Source organism: Apium graveolens, chromosome 2 (genome assembly GCF_009905375.1).
Source record: "Apium graveolens cultivar Ventura chromosome 2, ASM990537v1, whole genome shotgun sequence".
NCBI classification, from domain to species: domain Eukaryota; kingdom Viridiplantae; phylum Streptophyta; class Magnoliopsida; order Apiales; family Apiaceae; genus Apium; species Apium graveolens.
The window spans coordinates 137,621,873-137,632,862 of record NC_133648.1 but is presented as its reverse complement, the minus strand read 5'-3'; the positions used below and the strand labels follow the sequence as shown (position 1 = coordinate 137,632,862).

Sequence of the window (10,990 nt, the reverse complement as noted above, 5' to 3'; positions counted from 1 at the left end):
TTGCACCCTTCATCCACGGGATGTTGTCCCTGAGCAGGCTTGCATGACAATGAACAACACATCCTTTTAACAAATTCACAGGGAACATGCAAAACAAAAAAATAGGGCACCAGAATAATACAAAGCAACCATCAATGAGTAACAGGAGAAACAGTTATTTACCGGGAGACACAAGCACAGACAGTAAATTTTCCTTACGACGTACGTAACCACCACCATGCCTCTTTGCTGACCTAAAATATTTATCCAGGGTATTGCCTACCGAAAGACAGGGTTGTCCACATCCTGGATCGCAAGCAAACACATAACGAATACAGTGCTACAAAAGGGAACCATGTGCCTACACAATAATGTAACAACATTATATATTCACAGCACACACACATTACCTTTTAAGACGGGCTGCTCAATCCCAAGCCCCACCGATGCCAGCTGAGCCGCATAACCTGCCAGCAGTAAATCAATAACCACATCATTACAAAAGATGAACAATAACAATGGCAACATCCAAGTAAAAACAACAATAATAATGTAACAATATTATATATTCACAGCACATAAACATTACCTTTTAAACCGGGCTCCTCAATCCCAAGCCTCATCGATGCCTGCTGAGCCGCATAACCTGGCAGCAGTAAATCACTAATAACATCATCACAAAATATGGAGAACAAAAATGGAAACAACCAAGTAAAAACAATAATGGAAATAAATACTAAGAAAAGCGACAACCAAATTATTACCTTTGAAGTTGTGATGCCGAATCCCCAAAAGCGCTGCACATAAATCCTCCATGGGAGCAGCAACAGCCACAACAACCCAACCTAGCATAAGTAAACAACAACTTTAAAAAGCCACTAATGCACCAACATTATTCACCCACACCACACACACATCACCTTTTAATTTACGACGCTGAATTCCCAAACGCATCGCAAATTAACAACACTAAATACCAAGAGCACAGCGTGAAGAGATACCAATAAAAATACAACAATGTCACCGGAAACCTAGAAAAATAATGTGAATATAATTCAGCCTACAACATATTTACCAAACCGCATTCACCGATCAAACACACCAAATCACTAACCCAACACAAAAAATACGAAAAAAACCAAAACAACCATGTAGGAGCCAAAATACAAATATGCCAAACAATGCGAATAGAATTTACATCCAACACACAGCCCACCAATAGAATGTTTGTCCAAAACAAATGGCTAGTCAACCATGCCAAAGAACGCACAAAAAATCAATGTGAACAGAATTGATAGGCAGCACAGAGTTAACGAAGAGAACGCAGAGAATGTCCATCTTAAACAAAAGACTATTAACTATTCACAGACATCCTAGCAAGAGAATGTTTGTCCAAAATAAATGGCTAGTCAACTATGTCAGAGAACATCCAAAAATTCAATGTGAACAGAATGACATTCAGCATAGAGCCAAAAAAAACCCAAACCAAAAAGGAAAGCTTCAGGATTTATCAATCAGAAACTAAATAATGTGAACAGTAACTACACTGAAAAAGGATAAACACACTAAAAACACAGTCAATAAACAATGTGAACAGATAAACCCACAGAAAACACAGTCAACAACAGCCAATCAAAAGACAAAAAATACACACCGGTTCGAAGCAGTCACTAACATATCTATAATATACTATAATAACCGGAATGGGGTATAATTTGAATACCTTTTTTTTGGTTGGTTTGGTTATCCCCTTTTATGACCGTCAGATCTTTTTAATCAAGTGATCACCACTGTTAGATTCAAATACTAAAACAATATACACTACTTAAGCCTCCAGGTTCGAACCCCGCCAACAAAAAATATTTATATTATTATTTTTACAATACTAAAACTCTCAGGTTCGAACTCCACCAATAGAAAATATTTATATTATTATTTATACACTGCCCAAGATTTAGGTTCAAAATTCCGCCAACAACAAATATTTATATTATTATTTATAAATATACTACTAAGATAATGATCCAAAAAGAATTTATTATAATTTTAAGAGTAATTGGTAGTTTGTACCCCACTTTTATTTTCATTTTTGCGATTTGGCTCTACATTATTTTCTCTGTCAACATGCACCCCATAAAATTAATTTCGCTTCTATTTGCAACTCACTGACGAATTTCCATCCAAGATGACCGTTAACTTTAACGGAAGCGGGGGCATTTCAGTAAATTACTAATTAAAATATAAGAAAATAAGAGTAATTGGCACTTTATAACCCATTTCTTTGGGCATTTTTTCAATTCGGGTCTATATTATGTTTTCTTGCAAGTTGCACCTTTAACTTTGAATTTCGCTTTGTTTTACACCCTTGGACCGTTTTTAACTTTTATATCATGGGTAAAATCGGAAATTTCTGGTCTCCAAGAACAAATCGCCGGATCCTTCGATTTTCCAATCCAAACCTATAAATAAATACATGAATCGATTGCAAATAACAAGAAAAAAGCTATCTGTAATATCAAATTCTATGAAAAATGCCCGGAAATCAAACCCCCACTTCGAAATAAGAATCTTAAAATCGAGTTTATTTTTTATTTTAGCAGATATGGATCGGCATATTAAATATTTGATCCAGGATTCGATCCGACAAAAAAAATCCAATTATAAATGGAGCTAATATTTAATAGGCCGGTCCATATTCGCTAAAATAAAAAAAATAAACTTGATTTTAGGATTCTTATTTCGAATTGGGGGTTTGATTTTGGGGCATTTTTCATGACATTTGATATTACGGATAGCTTTTTCTTGTTATTTGCAAATGGGACTGAGCATTCGGTCGGTTCGGTCCAAAATCGGACCGAACTGAATAGACCGAAAAATCGAATTATCATTTTTTCTTGGACGGAACCGGACCGAAATTGTATTATGGACACCGAACCGAATAGACTGAAAAACCGAATTATCATTTTTTCTTGGACCGAACCAGCCGGAAATTGTATTATGGATCGGACCGAACCGAACTGAAATAATTTGGTTCGGTCCGGTTTTGGACCGAACGGACCGAATATTTTCAAAAAAATAAAATTGTATCAAAAATTTCAAACCAAAAATATGCAATCTAAAATATAATTAAAATAAGGTGATATGTAGAGTTCTAAGAGTGTATAAATATAATTACAAATTAAAAATTATAATTATAATTTTTAAGATATATGTAAAATATATAATATAAAATTATAGTATTTTATGATTTGGTCTATTTGGTCCGGACCAAAACATTTTTTAGAAGAATCAGACCGAACTGAATTTTATTTCGGTCTATTTGGTCTGGACCGAATAGAACGAATTTCTGAAAAATCAGGACCGAACCGAACCGAATTAGAACGGTGCAGTTCGGTTTTTCGGTTTCAGTTTGGTTTTGCTCAGCCCTATTTGCAATCGATTCATGTATTTATTTGTTGGTTTGGACTGGGAAATCTAAGAATCCGGCGATTTATTTTTGGAAACCAGAAATTTCCGATTTTACGCCTGATATTAAAGTTTAAAACGGTTCAGGGGGTGCAAAACAAAGCGAAATTCATAGTTAAAGGTGCAACTTGCAAGGAAACATAATATAAACCCGAATTGAAAAAATGTCCAATGAAATGGGTTACAAAGTGCCAATTACTCTTATTTTCTTCTATTTTAATTAGTAATTTACTGAAATGCTCCCGCTTCCGTTAAATTTAACGGTCATTTTGGATGGAAAGTCGTCAATGGGGTGCAAATTGAAGCGAAATTAATTTTATGGGGTGTAAGTTGACAGAGAAAATAATGTAGACCCAAATCACAAAAATGAAAATAAAAGTGGGTTACAAACTGCCAATTACCCTAATTTTAAATCATATAAAAATATTAATGAAGAGTCGTGTATCGTACGGGTTGTAAAGCTAGTAGATCATTAACATATAAATTATGTAGATAAGTATACGGTGATCCTCATCGTTTCGTCGCCGGACTCCTTACTGAACATAGATTGTGGGCCTGTTTGGTCATCCCCTTATAAGGGGCTTATTAACTTATAAGTCGTAAGTATCTATCGAAGAGTGTTTGTCGACCCAACTTATAAGTCGAAATTACAACTTTTAAGCTGATAAGTTGAATGTTAGTAACGACGTACTTTTATCAACTTATTTTGAATATTCACTTTTTAATTAGCTTTAACTTTAAAATATATATTTTCAAATGTTAATCAAATCTAAAATTTACGAATTAAGATAATTATATTTAAAATTATTTATTTAGGTTCATTCAAGTAAATAAAATCTGAATTATAAGTATAATTAGCCATACACTTATATTACTTATAAGTATTTATCAGCTTATCACTTAGAAGTCATTTTTTCAATTTAAGTCATAAGTTACTTATTTTAAAATTTCCTAAATCGGCACTGTATTCATGTTTAAGCGCTAACTTTCTCCTTTATTTAGAAATTCATTAATAAATGAATATTTTTTTGTGAAACTCATTAATAAATGAATATTACTTACTTTTTTAAAAATTTATTTGCAATTTTATTATTTTTTAAAAAAAATATGAAAATGCGAATTGTAACCAAAAGCAGTCACATCTGCAACTTTTTTTTTTCATTTTCTGAAAAAATGATTGAAATATTTTTGTTGCATTTGAGTTTGATTTGGATTGTAAAATCGTATATTTGCAAAGAAAAATTAAAAAAAAATCGTATTTTTGTAAATAAAAAATTAAAAAATCATATTTTTACAAAAAAAAACTTCAAAAAACATATTTATCAAACAACCTATAATACTTAGTAGCTAATAAACATAATTTTTTACCCTCTATTATCTTTTGTTGGGAGATTTTCGAAATTCGGGCAAGTACTCCGATTTTTACAGAAAAAAAAATCAATTCAATTTATTTCCTATTGATTGGCAAACGAAATTAAGAAAACAGATACCACAGGCATATGCAGAGCATTTTAGCAACAAAAAAAAAAAAGAAACGAAAAGCATCTGCAGAGCACAACAATCCAAAAGAAAAAAAGATACCATAACCTATACTATACAGAACAAAGAAAAAAAACAAAATATTGGAGTCTTAAGACAGGCATCAATAAATAAATAACAATAATGTATGCAAAAATAGGACAGGTAAATGTTGACAGCGAAAGACCTACCCCAACTCAACAACTAGTCAACTACCTCCAAATCATAATTACAATATCACCCTTCATCATCATTTCCCACCTTCCCCAATTCAACATTTTCCTTAAAAAATTATAATAATATCAATACGATACAATGTAACAATGTGAAAACAAAAATCCAAAGAAATCTCATATCCCCGGCGGTGGAGGTGGTGTCACCGCACCGGAATTGTTATTGTTAGTATTATTATTACCGCCGCCGCCTCCGCCGTTGCTCTCCCAAGGCCTAATGGAAAAGATAATAATAGCAAGCACAATAAGTAACAAAATAATTCCATAACAATACCATTTCCTAGTATTCTTTTGAGTCTTCCGGGCAACTTGAAGATGTTGTGTACCACCTCTAACAAATGAACTAGCTCTTTCCACTTGATCCTGTATGTTATCCAATTGCTCTCCCTGTGCTTCCACCAACACCGCCATATCGAGAAAAACTTGATGCAATTCCACCAGGTTTTTCTCCATTTCCTTGACCGCGTCGTGCCTTTCCTGAATTTCCATAATTGTTTCCATCACCTGGCCTCGTCCTTGCTCCTGGATCGCTTTCTGTAAGAATGTTTCGCTCTGTCCTGTGGAAATCAATGTATCAACTGTTTTTTCGTCTGCGTTTTCGCCTGTTACTGTAAAGTACCTGCGCTGGACAGTGTCACGGTACTCCAGGGCCATTAGTTGACGTAGATCATTAAATGAGTTCATGGAGTCCTGGAGCTTTTTTCGAAGACCAGAGACTAGAGAAGTACGGGTACGATCTGATGAGCTGCCTGGACCGCAACCAGGCAGACTACGATTAGCTGCGTTGGAGCGATCCAGGGCTTCAAGACGTACTTTGATCATTTTAGCCTTTTTGAGAGACGACGCAACGTCCTTGTCCATCTTTGATCTCAGGTTTTTGACTGATTTCGCGTTGTGCAGAGTTTTGGACTGTTCATGAGATGTGTGGAGCTGATTGTACAAAGATTCAAGATCTTTGAGCTCTTCTTTAATTGATTCCACATCTTCGAAAAATTTATCGAGATTTACAGAGGCTGTTGGAGTGGTGGAGGACATTTCTATCACATGGTGTGGCGATTGACCATCGTCTTCGTTGCGGAACCGAGAGAATGAGCCAGAGAATAGATCGTTCATGATGATTAATTTGCTATATTTTTTTAATGAATTGCAGAGAATGAATGGAAGAATGAAGATGGAGTTAAGGATATAATAAGTGAGAGGACAGACAAGAGAAGAGACTAGTCAATGAAAATTTTGTGTTGCCTTTGATCAAGTCAAATGACTCTGGTACGTAAAAGGCATGGAACAGAGAGGGTTACACGAAGGTACTGAGAAAGGGGGCTGTGTTGAAATGTCAAGCCCAAATGCATCGTAACCAAGTAATTTGGATAAACAACTCCCGGAATTTGTAGAGCCTAATTAACGCGTAAAGAATTGTTGATTTGTATGTTGCCGGTTATATTATATCCTTACTTAACCGTCAGTAAAAAGATTCTTAACGAAATACTCTTAGCTTTCAGACAATTTTTTCATACAAGTATGAATTTGATGATTTATGGATATTTCCTAGGTAAGATATATATGTTTGGTTCGTAAACCCGAGATTAGAAAAAAATGGAATATTGTAAGAAAAAATAAGAAAAGTATGTAAAGTGTTGGGAACAATTAATATATAAAATTAATGTAGTAGAAGAAAATAGTGGATGTGAGTCGTATTTAATCTTTATATTATAAAACTTATACTATTTTTGGTAAGTTTTCAAATGTATACAAATTGAATGGCACATCCAAGAAAGACCACTACAAGAAAACAAGACCAAATACAACCGTTTTTGGTTGAAATTAAGGGTGCGGCTAAATACAACCATATGAGGTCGTATTTATATACGGTCGTATTTATGCGGTGGAATTTAGAACCAATTATAACCGAATAAATACAACCGTATTTATATAGGCGTGCTCCTAAATTCAACCATATTCGGTCGAATTTAGCCTTACTAATTACAACCGAATAAATACAACTGTATTTATATGCAACCGTATACGGTTGAGTTTAGCCGTGCTCCTAAATTCAACCGCATTCGGTCGAATTTAGCCTTGCCAAAAAATGGAGGGAATTTTCCCGCCAACGAATTTTGTACTAAATTCAACCGATTTCGGTCGAATTATTTTTTTTAAATGGCGGAAAATTTCTGTAAAAAATTATAGAATAAAATTTACACGAAATTTATATTTTAGTTCTTGCAAAAAAGATTATTATGGTAGTTAGATATTTATGGTTCAATTAATAATTATAGTTTGAGTTTCAATTTATTTTGTATTTGTTTTAATTATAATCCAATCATACGGATATGAAAATTGTCAAAAAAAAAAGATTACGGAAAAATGTAAGTAATTTGAATATTTAAATTTTAACTATTTTTACAAATTAATTTAGGGGGTGAGCTTCTTACTAGTGTTTAGTCTCATACTGATATTCCGATTTTTTTTCAAAACTTTTGTGAATGATCCAAGCTTACATATGTCAAGATCTATATATTTTAGTGATATTATAAAATTTTTAGAAAAAAATAAATTTATTTAGTTTACTATTTTAACCGTCAACTCGTAGTTTGACAAGTATTTTTTAATAGTGTTTAGTCTCATATTAATGTTTCGATTTTTTCAAAATAATTTATGAATGATCCAAATATAAGGATGTGAAAATCTATATATATTAGTGATATGATAAGTTTTCTAGAAAAAAATAAATGTATTTGATTTGCTATTTTAATAGTCAACTAGTAGTTTGACCAATACTTCTTACTAGTGTTTAGTCTCATATCGATGTTTCGAATTTTTAAAAAATGTTAATGAATGATCAGCCCCTATAGATGCCAATATATATATATATAAATATATATATATATATTAGTGATATGATAAAAAAATTAGAAAAAAAATAAATGTATTTGGTTTGCTATTTTAACAGTCAACCAGTAGTTTGACCATTAATTCTTACTAGTGTTTAATATTGATGTTTCGAATTTTTAAAAAATATTTATGAATGATCCAACCGTAAGGATGTCAAAATCTATATATTTTGATGATATGATAAAATTTTAAGAAAAAAATATATGTAGTTGGTTTTCTATTTTAATAAAAAATGGTTATGATTGATCCAACCTTAAGGATGTCATGATCTATATATTTTAGTGATATGATAAAACTTTTAGAAAAAAAATAAATGTATTTGTTTTGCTATTTTAACAGTTAACTAGTAGTTTGACTAGTACTTCTTTCTAGTGTTTAGTCCCATACTGATGTTCCAATTTTTTAAAAAATGTTTATGAATGATCCAACCTTAAAGATGTCAATATATATATATATATATTAGTAATATGATAAAACTTTTAGAAAAAAATAAATGGATTTGGTTTTCTATTTTAACAGTCAACTAGTAGTTTGACCATTATTTCTTACTAGTGTTTAGTCCCATATTGATGTTTCGAATTTTTAAAAAATGTTTATGAATGATCCAACGATAAGGATTTCAATATCTATATATTTTAGTGATATGATAAAATTTTTAGAAAAAAATAAATGTATTTGGTTTCCAATTTTAACAGTCAACTAGTAGTTTGACAAGTACTTCTTTCTAGTGTTTAGTCTCATACTGATGTTTCGATTTTTTTAAAAATATTTATGAATGATCCAACCTTAAGGATGTCAATAATTATATATTTTAGTGATATGTTAAATGTTTTAGAAAAAAATAATGTATTTGGTTTGCTATTTTAACAGTCAACCAGTATTTTGACCATTACTTCTTACTAGACTTTTGATGTTTCAAATTTTAAAAAAATATTTATGAATTATCTAACCGTAAGGATGTCAAGATCTATATATTTTAGTGATATGATAAAATTTAAAGAAAAAAAATAAATGTGTTTGGTTTTCTATTTTAACAGTCAACTAGTAGTTTGACCTGTACTTCTTACTAGTGTTTAGTATAGTATGTTTCAATTTTTTAAAAAATGTTTATGACTGATCCAACCTTAAGGATGTCATGATCTATATATTTTAGTGATATGATAAAACTTCTAGAAAAAAACAAATGTATTTTTTTTGTTATTTTAACAGTCAACTAGTAGTTTGACTAATACTTCTTTTTAGTGTTTAGTCCCATACTGATGTTTCGATTTTTAAAAAATGTTTATGAATTATCCAACCTTAAAGATGTCAATATATATATATATATATATATATTAGTGATATGATAAAACTTTTAGAAAAAAATAAATGTATTTGGTTTTTTATTTTAACAGTCAACTAGTAGTTTGACCATTATTTCTTACTAGTGTTTAGTCCCATATTGATGTTTCGAATTTTTAAAAAATGTTTATTAATGATCCAACCATAAGGATTTAAAGATCTATATATTTTAGTGATATGATAAAAAATTTAGAAAAAAATAAATGTATTTGGTTTCCTATTTTAACAGGCAACTTGTAGTTTTATAAGTACTTCTTTCTAGTGTTTAGTCTCATACCGATGTTTCGATTTTTTAAAATATATTTATGAATGATCCAACCTTAAGGATTTCAATAATTATATATTTTCGTGATATGATAAATTTTTAGAAAAAATAAATGTATTTGGTTTTCTATTTTAACAGTCAACTAGTAGTTTGACCCGTATTTCTTACTGGTGTTTAGTCTCATATTTATGTTTCAACCTTTTTAAAAATTATTTGTGAATAATCTAATCGTACAGATGTAAAAATATATATATTGCTGTGATATGATCAATTTTTTAGAAAAATATGTAAATGCATTTTGGTTTCCTACTTTAATAGTCAACTAGTAGCTAGTTTGACCAATATTTTGTACTAGTGTTTATTCCTATATTGATCCTTCGATTTTTGAGTAATCAAACTATATGGATGTGAAATTTATCAAATATAAAAAGTGTACGCAAAATATTAACTAATTTAAATATTTATACCTTAATTATTTTACAAAATTAAATTTAGGGGTTGAGATTTTAATCCTGAAATATTTCACCTATTTCAAATTGATAATGAACGATTTAACCATACCGATGTTAAAATAGTTAAAAAAAGAGTTATATACAAAATTTTAAGAATTTTTAATCACTAGATTTTAGTTATTTTAACAAATAAGGTATAATTTCCTAAACTCCCCCCCCCAAGAAATTTTAATTATCATAACATATATATTTAAATTGACACTCCTAAATTCAACCGAATGCAGTTGAATTTAATGCCATGTAAGTGATCCGTGTGAATAAGATCCAACGTACCATATTTAACTATAAAATTTAATCCAACGGTCACATTTAGATTACTAGTAAAAAACAATAAAAACTATAAAACAAACATTATAACCCCCACCTACCCCACCCCCACCCCTTCCTCCCTGTTTCTCCCCACCACCTCCCTGTTTCTTCAATCTCATCGGATATATACGGAATCTCAACCAATCCATCAACAACTAACAACGACTTGCCTTCACCGTCCTTAGATTCACCTTTCCACGAAAGAGTCAAGCTATGTTCATAGCCCGGAATAATCTTCCCTTTTCGAACATTATTATAAGCTTCACCTTCAACTTTATCAACCTTAACAATCTTAATAAACTGTTACCAATCTTGTACGATAAAGACATTATTATATATATATTGAATATATAACTAATTCAGAAGAACATTGTTAATTCTTAAATCACATAAACATATAAGAATTAACAATTAAATTAGGAGAAGGATTTGAGAAAACAAACAGAAATTTGATTTAATCTCAAGTCCACTGTCTT

At 31.0% G+C, this 10,990-nt stretch overlaps 1 protein-coding gene across 1 annotated transcript; it reads right to left on the bottom strand.

The window, feature by feature from the left end:
* Positions 1–5,082: 5,082 nt before the first annotated feature.
* On the bottom strand, positions 5,083–6,535 carry LOC141707881 (syntaxin-125-like). The gene has a single exon (XM_074511306.1). It carries the CDS (start codon positions 6,306–6,308, stop codon positions 5,313–5,315), a length of 996 nt encoding a protein of 331 aa, XP_074367407.1. The 5' UTR covers positions 6,309–6,535; the 3' UTR covers positions 5,083–5,312.
* Between the last annotated feature and the right edge of the window lie 4,455 nt (positions 6,536–10,990).

Coding starts and splice junctions, on each gene's coding strand:
- LOC141707881 (XM_074511306.1), bottom strand. CDS start 6,308: ATGAACGATCTATTCTCTGGCTCATTCTCTCGGTTCCGCAACGAAGAC.